The 18,960-nt window shown below is 41.3% G+C and overlaps 1 protein-coding gene across 1 annotated transcript in view; it reads right to left on the bottom strand.

Moving 5' to 3' along the window:
• FSTL5 (follistatin like 5) overlaps positions 1-18,960 on the bottom strand; it is a 469,924-nt gene that overhangs the window by 40,448 nt on the left and 410,516 nt on the right. Inside the window, exons 11-12 of the mRNA XM_014520176.2 lie at positions 16,605-16,754; positions 1,491-1,598 (exon numbers count right to left, since the gene is read on the bottom strand). Of these exons, the coding sequence (XP_014375662.1) occupies positions 1,491-1,598; positions 16,605-16,754 (258 nt within the window). The remainder of the gene's footprint in view (positions 1-1,490; positions 1,599-16,604; positions 16,755-18,960) is intronic.

The raw sequence follows: 18,960 nt of genomic DNA, 5'->3' as shown, positions 1-18,960 counted from the left end.
CCGAGCGCAACCCCGACGTACCCCTTTCCCCGCCGGCTTCGAATTGCGGACGGATTAACTGGCTTGGGCCCCGCCAGCTGGAGCAACTCGTGTGGTTGTTCCGATGACCGGACCACCTGCGTCATGATTGCAAGCAGCGTGAGTAAAGTTTTTACAACCAATAAGTTGTGTCTGCCTCTCCATTCACCAGCCCGCCCTGACGTACGAGCGTAACTCGAGTCGGCCCTGGCCGTCCGAGACAGTTAGGTTAACTTATACACTGGATCTACGCAATTCCTAACTTTTTGGATCAGATATATGGGGTTGACTTATATGGGCCCCTGTGCACCCGCATTGTAGGCTGGGCACCTGGGGGTGGACATGTGCTACTATGAGCAGTGTTGCCTGGGCTGCACCAGCCAAGTGCCAAGCCTGGTCCCGTCCGCTGTGAGTGGTACCAGGTTCAGCACTCAGTTAACATGGCCCCATCCTCCAAGAGCACACTATGGAAACATTGCTTGGCTGGGTGCTGAGCCCAGCCCATCTCCTGCAAGTGGCACTGCCTCAGTCATGTCAGCTAAGCGCGGAGCCCAGAACTGCTCACAGGGGATGGAGCCGGGCTCAGCACTTGGCTGGTGAGGCTCAGGCAGTGCGGCTCACAGGAGATGGGGCCAGACTCAGCACCCAGCCCAACAGCATCCCTATAGTGATGGCAAGACCTGCAGGCCATGCTCAAGCTGGGCCTGAGCCCCGTGGCCTTCAGTGACAGGGACGTTGTTGGTAGGTAAAGAAAGTTGGGTCAGGGCCAGACTGGGCCCTGGAACCGGGGCGGGGCTGGGGCATCACTAGGTTTGGCGGGGGAGGCCAAAAGCATTGATAAAGTGTATAAGTTGAGATTGAATTTTAAGAGATAAAATTTGGGCTTCAAAACTCAATGTATACACTGTAAAATACGGTAGATATTTAATGTAATTTAAAACCTTTTTGTATCTATTCAATGAAGAAGTATTACCAGGGAAACAGTAATTTGAGTATACAGCGAAAATCATCACTGCCAACACAATTTTTGTTACAGCATCTATTTTTTTTAAGCTAAAAAGTACATATTTTAGCATTATTTTTCTGCTTCTGAAGATGGTCTGATATTAAATTCTGTACATTAAATTATCCTTAAGAAGTGGTGAGCCTGCTAAATCTGGGTGTCTGCTCAGTATTGACTGGTTTTGTGATGTTGGCAAGTATTTTCTTTGTATACAGTGAGTTAATCAAGGCACTAATTCAGGGAAGAATCCTTATGCAGGACAGTAAGTACATGCTTAAGCGCTATCTTGAATAGGAACAGATGAAGATAAAGGTTGAATTGCTTTCTTAACTCAGGGCTCAAATTTATAAACTAGATATTTGAAACTAGATTTCTGGAAGGTGATATGACAGTATATGAATCAGAAACTTACTCTTTGATATTAACTTGATTATTTGCACTTCTACAACATTCAGATAAATATACTCACCTGCAGAGTTGGTGAATTCTTTTCCATACTTCCCCAGCTGAGCACCCATACCTGATCATGTGATTTGTCATAGTGCAGCTTCACTGGTACTGGGTCTGTACTTACTGCCTACAGTGTACAAAAAAGTGAAACACTCAGTGTCTGGTTTTGAAAGAGAATAGTAATGTATAACATTGAATAAAAAATGATGACTGGATGAGGTCTTCCAGATACATTAAGAAAATTTAAAAATTAAGCTGTCAGTTGGTGAGGCAGCCCTTTGAGTAATTACTGTATTTCTACTTAAAGAATTATATCTGTGTTCATTATTTACACAATATGACACAGATATATGCTCATTCAACACTTAATTAAATTGTATGCCATTCTGAAGCTATTAAGAATCAGAAAACAAAAGTAGTAAATTAGCCAAACATTTACTTATCCTTCTTACCATATTTTACACACCTTAACATATACGGGTAAGAGTTTTACTGCTCATGAACTGAAGATGCAAAAGGAATTCTGATCAGCAGTTTCTATAAAAGTTTCCATTTCTTCTTGTCAACAAGCAAAGTGACCCCGCCAGATTATTGTATCGAAGTGTTAAGTGACACAACCATTGTAAATAGTGATGCGGTGGCGGAGTGTATCAGCAATTTGACCCAACATGCGAGCGATGCGTGATCAGAGCGTGATCACCTGTGGTCTAGCCAATCAAAGACCACCTAATGGGCATGGCTGGCTGGCCAGCATGTCCATGGGTTCCAGAATGTACCATCAGGGGAGCCTTCTGATTGGCCAGAAACTTTATATAGGGGACCGCACGCCTTAGTGCGGGGTCCCCAGGTTCTGACTCTCAGGACGGATTGATCACCCGTCTTGGGGCCTGGTCAGACCCCTAGGTCTTTAGCAGAAGCTGCTCTGGTCGCTCCGAGCATCATAAGCTTACTGCCTCGCATAGTACCTTGTCCTAACCAGACACTGTACTTGTATATTGTGGTCTCCACCCGTCGCCCATCGCTACCCATCGCTTGTATATATTCCCTCGCTGTTGTATATGGTTCATTATCACCAAGTTGTTTCGACCTACTGTTCGTCAGCCTTGTAAGTAAATATCAACTTTTATTTCAAACTCCATTGTCTGTGGTGCTTATCTCATCTCCCTCTCGCACTTGGCATCCCCGAGCGTGTCTGGGTTGGTGTCACCACCCGGTGCCCCACTTGACACGCAACTGCGGCCGTTTCCCAAGGACCATCCAGGAATCGAGGCCCACACTTCTCATCTGTAGGTAAGTGTGTTTGTGAAATTTATGTAAACATTTAAAAGCTTAAATGCGCAAAACATGTTTCATAGATTGGAAGGGGCTGGAAAGGACCTTGCAAGTTTATTGGGTCCAGCTCCCCTGCACTAGGCAGGAAAGACAACTGGGGTCAGGTGACCCCAGCGAGGTGACCGTTCAGTCTCCCCTTGAAGATTTCCAGGGTAGGTGATTGCATCACCGATAAACTGTTTGTTCCATCTCACTGTTTCCTAGGTTCAGTGTTTAAATGATTAAGTCATCAACTATAAGAAATTAAATGTATATAATACTGTGCCTATAGCAGGTATTTTATTAGATAACTAACATTTGTTAGTTAACATCTATTAATGTCTTTATGACTCGTATTTAATTTACAAAATCAAAAGAGGTTACCGCAGCAAAGATGTTACTTAATTTTCCCTAAATGTACACTTCTACCACAGATCAATACCACTTTTGTTTTTAAATTTATTGAAGTAATTTCTTCCTAACAAATTAAACCATTCACTACAACATCTCACTCAGCATTTATCAGCAGTTACAATAAAGGACAAAATAATTCCAAGGCAATAGTTTACATCGTTCTGCTGGAGTCGAGGTAAAAAGCTTCCTCCCTGTAAGCCTAAACCAAGGGTATGTAAAAGTAAGTCTGGTTTAGAATCTAGTTACACTATTGGCAGCACCAAGTTTTCCTTTGATAACTAGTATCATATGCCATATTGTTATGGAAGGTCAGAAGAGGTTTAGGACCAGATTCCAATTATCAAGCACTTAAATGACACTTAGGCCACCTACAGACATTACACTTTTACTGGTTTAAGTGATCGGAAACTGATCTATACCCATAACAGAAGTTCAATAAACAGGTTGATTTTAAAATGGCAGAATCTGGTCCAAAATGTGTACCCCCAGTTCCCCCCACCAAAGGGTGAACGTGTGTTCTGTTCACTACCAATCTAAATTACGCTGCTTACAGAAAACTGTATAACTTGGATCAATTTCTCCAGGGCTTTTTGAATGTCTGTACCTAGCCCTAGATGCCAAAGTGCTATTCTGTTCTACCATGCTGGAGACTCTGAAGAGATATTAACATAACTATGTTTGTAATATGCCTTCATTGTAAGTCCTGGAAAGCAATGAGGAGGAGAAGAACCCACACATTATTTGTATTCATGGTTTCTAAGAGAAATGAACAGGGTGGAACAGCATCTTCCTTAAGACTCAAGTAAGTGGAAAAGCAACTGGCATCTTACAGTCCATCTTCGAACAGGAATGACAAGCTAACTTCCAAAGGAAAGAGTTAGTTATAGCTGTATTTTACAATCTGAATTGTTTGTTTCAAAATAAACTTACAGACTATGCTGAGAAAACAATGTAGTGTCATTGGGCTCATGTATATTAGCATTCCGCAAATGTACCGTGATAAACAGATGTATTGGCAGATTCAGGATCAGCTTAGATTACATGACAACTAAATTAGAACTGTTCACATTCCATTAATAACATATCCAAATAATCGATTACTTAAATGTTTACAAGGCTAGAAAGAGAACTTGGGTGTAAAGCAAGAATAGCTCTTTCCCCCAACAGTTAATATGATTCTGATATATTAATGTGGAGTATATCTAAGAATTTGTGGTCAAAATTTCCTAATTTTGAAGGTTTGTGATCAAATTCTAATGTCACAGAGGTTAGCTCAGTATAACTCAAATGAATCCTGTGCCTCTTAGAACTAATATTTTTCAGGCATTTGAATACACTTCTTTAATACTTGGAAATTACTTGTTAACAGCACTGTATACCTATGAGCAGAGGTAGAAATCTTTGTGGTTGTGAAGTGGGGAGGAAAGCATGTTTGATTAGAATTGAAAGGACAATTTTATATTATGGGTGAGATAAAACAACAGTGGAATAAAAAACAACAACAGTGAGGATTACTTTTCTATTTTGGTCCTTAAAGTAGAAAAAAAATGTGTGGATCATTGTATCTTGATTTCACATTTCGGAATTGTAAAGCACAGCTTGTTTATCAGTTTGTCAAGGAGAGTACCAGCTGGCTAATTAAGTGAATCTAATTTAAACTAATGATGTAGACCCTCAAGATAACGTACTAATGGCTGGCTGAGACTGCCGATGATACTTAACTGTACTCCTGAGGTGTTACAACATGACACTGCTTCAGCTTAGTAGAACTTGCTTTTCTTTTTGAACATAGAATACGGGGCCAAGTTGTTTACTAGCTATATTTTTAAGCAGCAAGATAACCCTTGGAAAAGGTCACTCACACTTTATAAAAAAAATATTTCCATAAGTTAAGTGATTTCCCATCTAAAACAATATCTAGACTAGTGTGCTGTTCACTTCACTTCCCTGTATTAAATTTCCATGTAGCTGCTTCACCCAAAAAGTCTGAATAGCTAATACCTATGTTTACACAAGAATGCTTTCTATTTGGTGATTCCCCAAGTTTCCAGTCCTGCTTAGGAGCTCATTTAGCAGACCACAGGACAGAGACAGAACAGTCGCTGTCATAAAGAACTTTGAAGGCAAGGCCTATTATCCTGTACATATACATGCATGAGTATTGTCCCACTGAAGTCAAAGGACCTGCCCACACTTAAAATTACGTATACACAAGCTGCAGGATTGGGATCTCATTTATTTGTAACTCAGAATGTCCACTATAGGACCCTCTTAATCTGGTAAGAGCTATATCATCTTATTCTTACATATGTAAATCAACAGTTTTGTTGTCATTGCTTATTTTTATCAGACAAATAAATTGAGGTGTCCAGAAAATTTATTAAAAAAAAAATATTGCAAAATGTGGAAAATAAACACATGAAGCAAACTAATAATAGATTAATTATAGAGAAGGGGGGGGGAAGAGAAAAAAAACCCACAAATACTTCAGCATAAAAGTCTGCATGAAAGCTAAAAAAAAGGTTTTTAGATGGCTTATTAAAGTTTCCTTAATATAGAAACTTGATAGCTTTTCATTATGTAATCCATTACTCCCTCACAATTTCAAGCAAGATCTTTTCACGTTAGATCCTGACCAGAGCATTTCTCTCTGCCTAGCACTAATCTTAATTTTTGCCAAGTATAGATACAATTTTTCCTTGAAGAAAAGAGTTTAAATTATGTGAAATGTATGAATAATCATTTCAATATGGAACTAACACATTACCAGAAAAAAGGAGCATATTTTAGGAAGTACGGCCTTTAGAAAGTGCATCTCCAACAATGTTTGTATTTGGCTTTAATGACAGAGGAAACAATCAGTTAGGACTATGCTTTGGTTTACAAACAAATTACTATTTAGTTCTCACCAGCCTTTGATTTCTTGCACATGGCTAGGCTAGGAAATTGGACTAATATAACTAACAATTCAGTTCTAATTTTCGGGGGGAAGGGGGAGGGGAATCCTGATGTTGTGGGAGGAGGGGAAGAGGTAGGGAAGCTTTTAAAGATTACTGGCATTTTCTTCAATGGTTAGGAGACCAAACTGTTTATATGACTTTCTACGGTACACATCACAATTTGCATGCAATTCAAGTGTTAATCATGCCATAATTAGCAACATACCATGCATGCACTGTATTTATGGCAATAGAAAATGGAAAACCACATGATAATTGACAACAATATTTAACATTATAGCTAGATTGTATGAACCATAAACTGAACATCTAACATGCTCTATCATCCTAATGCCAACAATCAGATGACTGTCAGCACTGCGAACTGGGCAGCCCCTGGTTTGGAATCAGGATGGGTGATTCCCTGATCCCAGTGTTGACAATGGCTAATTTTTGGCATTGGGTTATGGACCTGTAAAAACCTGGACCTTTAAGATCCTTGATCTAGAGGTCCCATTCTTTATGGCTCATAAAGGTGCCAAGTCCCAGTGAGCCGTAGGGCATGAGACAGCTTTTGTGCCTTGGACACAGTCCTCTTCTGCCTGATCTTCAGGATTGGACAGTGAACAGCCCTGGGTCAAAATGGAGATCAGGGATTTCTGGTGCCCAATTCTGGTGCTTTACTGAGTGTCTGGATCTTTCACCAAGCAACCCTGTGGCCCTGGACAAAGCTGTCTCTTGTCCAACTGGTGGAACTGGGTTGAGGGCAGGTCTGGGTCCTGAACCTGGTTGCCTCCTGCTCTAACCCCAGAGCCAGCCCCAGGTCCCAAATCTTCTTTAAAGACAGGTGTGCTGCCAGGGATGGGGGAGCTTCTCCCATCCCCAGCTGCACATGCCAGTTTAAAGAGACATCTGTCATGAGCAGTGGGATGTTGGAGCGCTCTCATCCCCAACTGTATGTGCCAGAAAAGGCTCTCTGATGGGGCTCACGGTACCCCAGACATTTAAAAAGTGGCTGTGCAGTTGGGAGCCCTACTTCTACAAATGCTTTTTTACATTCCCAGCAGACCATGAAAGTGGCCCTGCAGAGAGTGGAGCTCGGGGTATAGCTGAGAAGCTTGGAGCTTTCCATTCCCCACCAGCTGCATGATGCAGGGCTCCCCTTACTGGCAGCTAGCAGTCATGCAGTTCGAGTCCAAGGAATTTTCTGCCCCATCCCCAGAATTGTGACACTTGCCATGTACGTCTGGCATAGCAGATGTTGTTTCCAGAAATGGGACAGAAAATTCCTCAGACCCCAATCACACCACGGGCTTAACATCTGCTAGCAGCCTAGGGCACTGCATGTAATGCTGTGAAAAGTGCCAAAGGACATCAAATTAGATTTACTCTAATTCTGAAAGCCATCTGGGGATCAGCAGTAACACATTAAAATGTTTGGTACCCATGAACTATTTCATATGTAAGTTACATGGCATTTTTCAGTGCCCTTGCTTTGATAAACAGATCCCATATGATTACAGATGTCAGTGTCTTAACAAAGTTTAAGCTTTTCAGTTGGGGTTTTTTTTGGTACAGTTGTTTCTTGTAGCTTTATTGCCAATCTTACTCAATCTCTTAGGTATCTTTTATTTATAGATACATTTTTCTGAATTAGGCACTGTCAAAGTTATAAACCTTGCCAGGCCAAGCCTCTCTTGGTCTGCTATCTGGTACCATATAAACCAGTACAGCCTATTCCATGTTTGGATTGTTGTTGACTAAATCGGTACCCCCATCAGGGCTAGTCTGGGTGAGGAGAGAGTGTGTGGACATGCAGCAGGACTAAAAACAAAGACCTGTTAAAGGGCGGATGAGCTCCCTGGCCATCCACACCTAGAGAGGAGATGGGCACTGCCAGGTCCCTCTGTCCAAACAATTACCAATGATGCACAGAATCTAAGGTACCTCAACAGTCACAGCGGCCTCAGGACTGACTTGATTTGACTTGAAAGTTATAGAAAGGCAGACAAGAACCAACACGGCTACAACCTATACCTCATAGAAAGGGAAATGTATTTTTTTGCTATTATCTGCATTCCCTTCTGTGGTCTAGACCAGTTGTGGCCAACCTTTTTGGCAAGTGTGTCACAAGTTAAGCCCTGTCCCTTCCCTGAGTATTTGATAGAGTATGCACTCTGGGGCACTGGAATAGAGGCAGGGCTGATCGATCCTCTGGCCGTATGGAGCAAAGAAGAAGTGGGACATTGCTGCAATAGAAGATTTTATTAGAAAAAGCTAGATTAATTTCCCCTGTCTCTACAACTACCACAATTTTATATGGCATATGAGGATCAAAATACCTTAAACTGGCAGTGGCTGTGGGGATGTGGGAAGGATTAATTTGGCTCCACTAATCTGGAAGATGGATCCTCCTGCCTCCATCCCAGTGCCTCCCTCTACTAAGTATCTAGGGGTCTTGTGCAAAACTTAGCCTGTAATACCCATGACACCCATGCTGTTCGTCAGTCAGCCCAGTCCTGACTGACACCTTGACTTCTGGATTAAGCTGGCCAGGCTGGCATGAACACTGCTGCATGCTCTGAGAGGGTGGACCACATATTAACATTATTATTTTGCTTGATACAATGGGAATCTTCCTCAGAATTCAATTGTTTCTTGTAAAAAAACTAAGGCCTACACGGAAATTCATCCTGGCAGATTCTCAACTAAAAGCACCATGGAATCTGATGTGTAATCCCAATAACTGCGCTTCCATGTGCAGTATGGCAGGAGGTGTGATTGTGGAATTGGCGATCAGGTCCTCATCGTACCACATTGTTCATGCAGGGGGAACCCAGGATCATGAATAAGTATTCCTGGGAATCAGGGAAGCAGTCAGCTAATCCCTGCTCCCAGCCTTGGGAGCATATCAGAATTAAGGTCTCCAATGAACTCCCCCTCCCAACAAAGCTGGGAGCACAGATCAGTTGACAGCCACTCCCAGTCTTCAGCCCATGACTCTGATGTGCTCCTGAGGCTGGGAGTCCCAATCAGCTGCCACTCCCAGCCTCTGGGGTGCACTGGATTTAAAGGTCCTACTGAAGGCTGGGAGGGCATATCAGCTGCTGATCCCAGCTCCTGGGGTGTATTGGAGCCCTTGACTCTACTGCACAGCTGCGGCTGGAAGCAGCATCTGATCAGGGCTCCCAGGCTCCTGGCACAGCTGGAGTCAAGGGCTCTACTGCACCCTTGGGGCTGGGAGTGCAGATTAGGTGATCCATGCTCTTGGGATCCAGGATGCAGCAGAATTAAGAGCTCTGCTGTGCTCTGGGGGTTGGAACTGCACATGTGGGAGTCTTTTACTCTGCTGCTCCCCAGAGGTTGGGAGCACAGATCACCTAGCTTGTGCTCCCAGCCACAGGGCTGTACTGGAGTCTTTGACTCCACTGTGCCTGGCAGCAGGGTGTGATAGCTGATCAGTAGGCCTGTGCGAATAGGGAAGTATTTGATTCATATTTGGCCAATTCAGAGGACAGTGATTCAACTTGGAGATTCGATCACTGTCCTGAATTGATTTGTCTGAATCAGCTTCAAGAGATTTGGCGCTGATTCAGAGACATTTAGTGATTCAGTTCAGGCAGGGAGAGGCAGGCACATCCAGATGGCTCCTCCAGCTGTGCCTGCCTCTCCCTGGGTTCGGGGAGCTGTGGGAGAAGCCACCATGGCTGCCCTGCTCAGTCCCAGCCTAGTGCCAGCACTTCCAAAATAAAGCCCCGCTGGGCTGAGCGGGAGGCTGGGCTGAGCAGGGGATGGGGCCGGGCAGGGCAACCATGGGGGTTTCTTCCACGGCTCTTCTAGTTGTGCCTGCCTCTGCCCCGGTGGGGGAGCTGCGGGGGCTCTGCCCTGATGTCGCTTGCCTAGCCAGCATGGGGGAGGGAGGGGCATAGCCCCCAATCCCAGTGCAGGGCATAGACCCCAATCCCAGTGCTGCCGCACCCATATCAGCAATGGTAGCAAGGGCTCTGCCCTGCTGCCACTTGCCAGCCAGCGTGGGGGGCATGGGATGCAGGTGTGGAAGTGCTGGGAGCAGGGGCTATGCCCTGCTGTCACTTGCCCCTTCCACCTGAAGCGAGCTGCGCCCACATCCCGCCCTTCCCCTGCCTCAGCTGTGTAAGCGGCAGCAGGGCAGAGCCTCTGCTCCCAATGTTGTCATGCCCACATCCCCCCTCAGGCCCCTCCCCAGATAATGCGCTGCCTGCCCTGGCTGGGCTACTTGTCCCAGCCCAATCTCTCCCTCCCCCATCCCCCAACCCCAACAGACTTACCACCTGGAGACAGCTGTCAGCTGCCTGTTTAATCTATGGCTGAATATCTGAATCGGCCGAATCTTTCCCAAAACTTTTCTGAATTGATTTGGATGCTCCAAATTAATTTGGAGCTTTTACTTGGTCTCCCAATTCAATTTCAATTCAGAGCTTCGGTCGGTCCCTGAATTGGGCCAAATCTCCTCCAAATTAAATCAGCTACTGAAGCTTTGCACAGCCCTACTAATCAGGGCTCCCAGGTTTTGTGGCACAATAGAGTCAAGGGCTCCAATGTACTCCTGCAGCTGGGAGTGGCAGCTAAGCAGGGTCTCAGCCTTGGGTGCATTGAAACAGTTCACTCCAAACCAATGCACCCCCATGACTGAGAACAGCAGTTAGCTGATCAGCACTCCCAGTGTGGGGGGCACATGGGAGTCAAGGGCTCCCATGTGCTCCCCAGACTGCAAGCCCTGACCAGCCTGGCACATGTGCAATTTAAGGCATGATGTGAACCAGCCACAAAGTTATTACATACTTTTCATGTATTAATTTTCTGGCTTATCCCTTGTTATATTCTATTATTCAATTTACTGCATTAACCTGTGACCATGTTACTATTTTAGATGTGATCAACTCTGTCAGAGACCTACGGTCAACAGAAGGTGTAAGAAGAGGTGTCTTGTGCTTCCATGTGTAAGGGCTAATTATTAGGGCTGTGCAAAATGGGCCCTATTCAATTTGGATTCGGCCCAAATCAGGGACAGTGATTATATCTGTTGATTAGGATCACTGTCCCTGATTTGATTCATCCAAATCCGAATCTGAAGATTTGATGCTGATTCAGTGAATCAGCGATTTGGACACAGGCACAGCTTTAAAAGTTGTTTTTTTTTACATACCTTGACGTAGCAGGTGTGGCTCATGATTGCTGTGGTGCTGGGGTACCCCAGGTATCGCCCTCAGACCCAGGAGGCACCAGTTGCTGAGCTGGGGGAGGGCATGGGGGGCCCCCCCTGCACACTCCCCAGTGAACCAGGAAGTGGACTGGAAATGCTTGTGATCCACTTCTGGGTCTGCTGCCAAACATGCTGGGGAGACGCCTGTGCTTCTGTGGGATGCTACATCTGCCCCATTGCTGAATCTGTCCAAATCTCTCCAAATTGATTTGGAGGATTCTTAATTGATTGAGAGAGATTAAAAGGTCCTATGCTTTGATTCAGATTCAGAGATTTGGCCACTGAATTGGGCCAAATCTCTGCCAAATCAAATCAAATCAGGAACTGAACCTTAGCACACATCTACTAACTATACCTTTGGGATTAAGAGAGATCTATTCCCCATATACAGTCCCACTCTTCCCACAATACTGGAATACTTAGAGGTACAACAGTTAGTTCCCCTCTTGAGTAGGATTATGTATAATGTGAGGGGTGTAGGTAGGTGATGCAAAACCAACCTACAGCCACTGCATTACATTTTATACTTTATGCATTATAAGTTATACTTTATATAGAGAGCTTGTAGAACCTATAGTATTTGGACTCTTGATAACAGACCTATACATTTTTACCTGATCACATTTTGCTTGGAAGCTGATTTATAGTCTCATTTTTAGCCTCATAATTTGACTTGTTTCTTAGATATTAAAATGTCATATTAAAAACTTGTCTAATCATATGTTGAAGAATTAAATAGCCAGTCAATTCTATCACATAATGCCAGCAGCCTCAGCTTTTAAATCTGCAATGTAAAATATTAAACCAAAAACCCAGTTATGCAATTTCATAAATCCACAATATACGAGGACCTCCAATTTATGCATTTTCTTTTTTTACTCAAAAGCATAATATACTGATTCCACAGGGTATTTTACTACTTCAATGGTGTTATGATTTCACCTTTTAGCTTTACCTAAGCAATGAGATTAACTAATTTCAGAATCAAGAAACTGTAAATATTCTTCAGCAATTTCAGATTTTAAATCTGCGACACGATAGCCTGGCTGTCTAAGCAGTTTTCAAAATATCAAAGATGTTTTTGTTTCATCCTGTTCAATACTAACTTCCATCTCTCTTTTCGCATTATTTTTTTTTCTTCAAAAATTACCAAAAACATCTTAACATTGGTTATCAGATTTTTTTTTCATTTCAAATTGTTTTTGGTAAAGGAAAAAAGAAACCCTTGCACCTTTCTGGATATTCTGATAACATTTTCAGTAACATTTGTGATACAAACATCAAATCAAATGAAAAAGTCTCTCTTCTTTAACCAAAAACCAAATTTAAAAAAAAATTCACAAAATATTTTCTAAAATACCTTTCTCAGATTAAATAATTAAATTGAAAGATTTTAAGATTTTAATGTAATAATCAATATTGATGTGCTGGTTAGTGCACTAGCCATATATTACATGTTGGTAAATATAACAATTAGCTTTAAAATGCAACAGTTTTTACAATATGTAGCTACCTAAAATGGGAAAAATAAATCATAGTTTTGTTAAGTTTAAAATTAGTTTTAAAGCCTGGGTACTTTTATAATGATTCCATTATTTTTTTTATAATGACAGTTAGATAGTCTAGAAAACAAATTGGATTTGTCTACAGAATAAGGTTTAAAAAATCCTTACATTTCAGATGAAAGTTTAGTTAATCATTTACACTGGGATTTTATTATATATGAAGATTACATGTCATTAGAATATTTGTTTTATATATGTATTACATTATATAGAGTGAGAACCCCTCAGACTCCATACATTTGTATGATTAAAATTTAAATCTGAACATTTGCTGTGAGGTCACAGACCCCTTCTATTAATTTCACATATAATTGCCTTTCTTCCGAGAATGAGGGAATTGCTAACAAGTTATGAGGCTTATTCATTAACTGGATTCAAAGCTCCATGCATCCGAATTAAATTTATTTTAGGCTGTGCTAAATCTACTTTTGAAATAAGTTAAAGATGATTTTACATGTTTTGAAATCTACTGCAGTTAGAAAATTCCACTGAGGGCAGGAGATTGTTGGCAATCCTAAACTGTGTGCCTGTAATTCACTGACCTTTGTTGCAGCTGAAAGCAAAATAAAGTTAATTTTCCTGGTCAAATGCCAACAGTCTAAAAGACTAAAGACTGTATACTGAAATATATTCTATCGTATGCATCTGATTTAAAAATGAAAAATGGACTATAATGTCTCTTTGTATAACCAGACTGAAAAAGAACCAGTAAAGAAATTGATTGTGATTTTGCCCCTTGTAAATTGTATCTGTCTTGTAAATAGCTGTAAATACTAGAGATTTTATCATTTAAATAATATCTTGATACTCTGACATTTAAGGCTCATGAAGTTCATACTATTATTTTCAAAGCATATACAGACATTTTGCTCATTTCATATATCTGTTGATAGAAGGCTGTGCTAATTGCCATTAAATAAAATAATCTCATTGAGCTCAAAAGAAGTATGGTCTCAAGGTCTGTAGTAATCAGAGTCTTTCCATTGTCCTAAATGGAAATATATATTAAGTAAGTAAAAACTATTGAGTCATTGACATCAATCTGACTTGGAAGAAGGGCACCAGAACTAAACTACAGCAAAATATATCCACCTTTGCTAAACAAACCAAAATGCAAAGCTCTTTGTCAATAGGGAAGGGTTCTCCCCTGCCAGAACCATTGCACAGTTTATGAAAGACCAAAGGACCTGGCAAAGCTCTAGATTAAACTAAGGAATACCTGCCCAGTGCAAAGTACCTTAATCTATCCTATGAGAAGTCCCTTTTCTTGGAACAGCTGGCCTGGAATTTTCTTAATATAATATGTTTTTCACAAGAAACGCTCAGGTCTCCAAAACGAAAACTTTCAGGAAACACAGTGGTTACAATAAAAGTTTTTCAGGAAAATGTTTAGTGTCACAGATGGATCAGGACAACTTTCCAAATCTAGCAGCCGGTAAAGACCCATTTTGTTAGGGTGCGTCTCTGAATGTGCAAAAAAACAAATAACAGAAAAACTGTCTGGTTCAGATAAACAATTCTAGTCCAGGTATTGTTCATCTTAAGGGAGGGTGCTCACTAGCACATTAATGGATTTTGGAAAGGGAAGTTAGGTTGGGTGGAAGCAAAGCAACATTGCTGAGATCTGTGGGTATCCCACAAAGTGCTTCTATAGAAAGCCAGGGACAGTCTGCCATAACTTATGAAGTGCTGCACCCATCTCCACAAGAGCCCAGAACATAAAAGCACAAATTGGCTTAAAGTCACCTCGCTTCTCATTTCCACTGATCTTCACAGTCTTGTATTATGTTTTTTAAATGCAAGTGTTTTTTAAAATGTGTGTTTAGAGTCTGTTCCACTGGGGCTTATATATCATCCAACACCTTCAATTTGAGTTCTTTTGATTTATTTATTTTTTAATAATTTGCTGGCAAAATACTCTTTTAACCATAGAATTCCATTTTTAAATGTCAATAAGGCTTTTACTTAGAGCTGAATAGGAAACGTATTGACAAACTGACAAAATAAAAATGCAATTTAAAAATTGTACCATATGCATGGGAATAAAACAAAAAAGATATAGCCCTGATTTCCCACCCGGGGGGGGGGGCGGGGAGGAGGGGGGAGGAGAAGCCATATAGGAGCCATGTGGCAGTTAAGGCCCCTACCCAGAATATAATAGACCAACTTCAAAGCCCTGTTCTGCCTGATTCAACAAAATATTTGATCTTCTCACTTCCCTAAATCAGGTAAGCAGCCTAATTACCAAAATACTACTGATGATTTTAGGGTGTCAGGTTCCTTTCAATCTCTGCTATTGGAACTGTTCCACTTTGTATAAAATACAAAATATTCATTAGCACTATGATTTCTATCTTGGTCTCCCACATTCAAAATGAATGACATAACCATTGGTTTATGATGTCAGTTTCTCTCTCATCCAATAAACAGGGTGGAGACAAAGGGTGGACAGATCCAACAGGAGATATTATTAAGAGAGAAAATATTGACACTGGGGACTGTGGTCACAATGCTTAGGACCATAACTTTGGATGCAGGACTTCAAGGGTCAAATCCCTATGCTAATGGCTATAATGTGTATATGAAAGTGACGTGTGATATTTCCAATGGGGGTGACTGAATGATGCACACTATAAAATTATCAATAGCCTGTTTTACCTTATTCAGACCACCAACATGAATTTTCATTTCAGCCACCGAGGTTAGCCCTTTAAACACTAGATTGTTGGTAGGTGTCTTGTCCTTTAACTGAAAGTCCATCCTGGACATTTCCTTTCAAAACTCAATTTTCACACACCCATGAAAAGTTTCAGATTTGATAACTGCATTTTCCAGTGAAAAACAATTTAACTGGAAACTATACAATGGTTCATTTACATTTATAAAGTTATTTTCTGATTGTTTCTCCTTTACTAACTGCCTCTAAATGGAGAAAGAATGAAACCAACAAAATAAGCATTATTATCAAATAACCAAAGGGAAAACACTGGTAAAGAATCATTAACTTATTTCAGATAGGGACAGAAATTACACATAAACAACTATAAGTGATCAGAAACTGGTTCAAATCTGTAACACAGCACAAGTTCAGTACACATAAACTGCTTTCAAAATGGCTGATACTGGTTTAAGATAAACCTGGATGGATGTGTAGTATCAGACTTAACTGATTTAGGTTAAATCAGCTTATTGAACTTTTGTCCCAAATCCCCTCCAGATTCAAGTTGTCTGTTCCATTCGAGCAGAGAAGAGTGCTCTAAGCACCACCCAGCTTCTAGCCTAGGCCACCACAGGCATGTGGCTGCATTTCTGGAATTAAAAGGGAATGTTCACTTGCTTATCAGTTCAATCTACGCAGCATAGACTAACCTGCAAAAATTGAATTGATTCAGCCTCAAGCTTTTTGTCTGCCTGTACTTAGCCATAATGTTCAGTGTTAATTGTAGACAGCCAACTTGAAATAGTTTTTGGAAAACAGTGTCTATTGATCATCGTCAGTGATCCCTCACAGGAGTGACCATCCTTGACCATGAGGGATTGCTGACAATGATCAGTGAACACTCTTTTTTCAAGGCATTCTAAGTTGGCGGTCTGAAAAAATATATAAAAAACTGAAAACACGTTATACATGCAGACTTAATTTTCAAATTTGGAAGAGGTACCTGCACAACTTTTTGAGACTGTACATCAACAATGAGCACTCTATCCAAAGTGGGCTGAGTCACATAAATGAACTTGTCTTTTACATTAACAGCAGATGCCCACACACACCGCTGAATAGTATCCTCTGCAGCCTTGGGGCAAACTTCATCCTAGAAGCCAGAAACAAAAACCAACATAAAAACAAACAAGAGAGAGAAAGATAAATGAAAATAATGAAAATGTGTCAGCCTACACAATGATAACAATAATAAAAACACTTTTCAAACTATTTTATGCCATATTTTTTTCCAGGTTCAAATGCAAGGTAAAATTCATTTCATCGAAAAACAAAAAACAAAAAACAAAAAAAAAATTCCCCCTCATACACCATTTTAGTGTTAAATCCAATAGAAAATATTTCATTTAGATTTTTTTCCACAAAAATATTATGGGTAAAATTGGAAAAGTCAAAGTCTTATCAGCTACAATGAGATTAGGATTTAATTCTATGTATTTAGCTTTCTATTTCCAAGTGGAAGTCTTGCCTGTATCAAAATAAAAGTTTAGTCATATGAATATATTTGCATGCCAACAATTTTTCTCTTTGCATTAAGGTATATTATTCCATAGTACTCATCATCCTTAAGATTTATGCAGAATAGGTTAATTGTTCTATGTGCAGCTAGACAAATCTACTTAAGACAATCTACTTCATATTCTTAGAGACAGCTGGAAACCACAGGAACATTTTGGAAAAAAAACTTTCTGCTTAAAAATATACAGTATATGTTAACATTTCTAGTTTTCTTTTTCTCCCTTATTACTAGGGACAGTTTCATCACATCAGAATTGCTGTTTGCTTAGCATTCATCTGCTGCTTATTCTTGACATAATCCTTTGCTTGGTAAATCATAACTGGTTGCTGCGGTAATGATTATGGTATGTCAGGGGATGATGACTTCACATGAGGAATAAACAGAAGGAGTTGATGAGCTCTTAACAAAAATCTGTTTTCTCACATAGAGCTGCTTTGGGAGAAGGGGAAAAAAAAGTGACATACCAATAGAAGTGGGACTAAGTAGTTCCTTTATTTTTTTTATGGAGCATGAAATGTATTATATTAATGCCAACTTTTCTCTAGCCTCAAGATATGTTGATGTTTGCCCCTCCGTACATTTGATAGAGTCACACTAAATCTTCACGTGTCAAAGTGAGAAACAAATCAATTTTCAACCTGAGTAGATCAACCTACTTGTACAGAAGGTTAGTAAGCACTACCTTTTGCTCTGTGGCTCTTAAATTTCCAGAGACAGGAACCTACAAAAATCACGTTAATGGAAAAATGGTCCTGAACTCTAGTATCTTGATACAGCATCTAACACATGCATTTTATGGAACTTTCATGAAGGCAGAATAAGATGTCTTTTGAAATGCTTATACCATTGTGAAAATCCAAAAGAAAAGACAAGAAATAGGTTTTTTCTTTTAAAAAAAGGAACATATGCATGATAGAGGAAATTGTTTCTTCCTTTTACTTTTTAGTGCAGTTTGTTGTTGTGCAAACAATTCTAATATAATAAAGGACTTAGTCTGTGCATTTGTTCGTAACACTTTTGGCCGGCTGTGCATGCACAGCTGAGAGGGCGGGAGGTGATTGGCTGCACGGGCCCAAGTTTGAGCCACTGCCAGGGAAGTTTGTGGAGAACACGCTCCAGCTGCCTGAGAAACAAGTCTTCCCCACATCTCTCTACCTGAGGGCAAAGGTGGGGGTTACGGTGGCCCTCACCGCCCATCCCCACTGACCCCCCAGAACAGCCAGCAAGGAGAGGGAGGTAGTGGGTGGGGGGAGGCAAAGGGAGGGATCACAGTAGTGACTGTTGTCAGGGCTGGGTGGTAGGGAGCAGGGGAGGAGAGCAGTAATGGGGCCGTGACAGCAGCCGGAAGGAAGGGGGAGGTGGTAGGGAGGGAGAGAGGCTGCATGGGTCCAGGTGGGCATGGAGCAGGGGGAGGCAAAGCAGTGGGTCATGGTGGTGGCTGTTGTTGGGGCTGGGCAGCGGGGAGGAAGGAAGGGAGGGAAGCAGGGAGGGGAAGAAGAGAGGGGGTCATGTTGGCCGCCCCTCCCCACTGCCCAGCCCTGACAACAGCCAGCAGGGAGAGGGAGGTGGCAGGGAGAAGGAAGGGAGCAGGGATCCATCATTCTTGATTGGCAATTAGCTAGTACACATATAAGACTCCTACATGAGCAAGCAAGCATCTAATATGCTGTACAATCATCTCTTCAATTGTTTATTGTCATTTGTATAATATGTAATTCCCACTTCCATTGGAGGATTATTCTAGTAATGTCACAGGCACCAGCCTTGCAAAATTATCCAT

This window comes from Alligator sinensis, unplaced genomic scaffold (assembly GCF_000455745.1).
Source record: "Alligator sinensis unplaced genomic scaffold, ASM45574v1 scaffold454_1, whole genome shotgun sequence".
NCBI lineage: Eukaryota > Metazoa > Chordata > Crocodylia > Alligatoridae > Alligator > Alligator sinensis.
The sequence above is the reverse complement of the archived record's forward strand: the minus strand, read 5'-3'. Positions and strand labels throughout refer to the sequence as shown.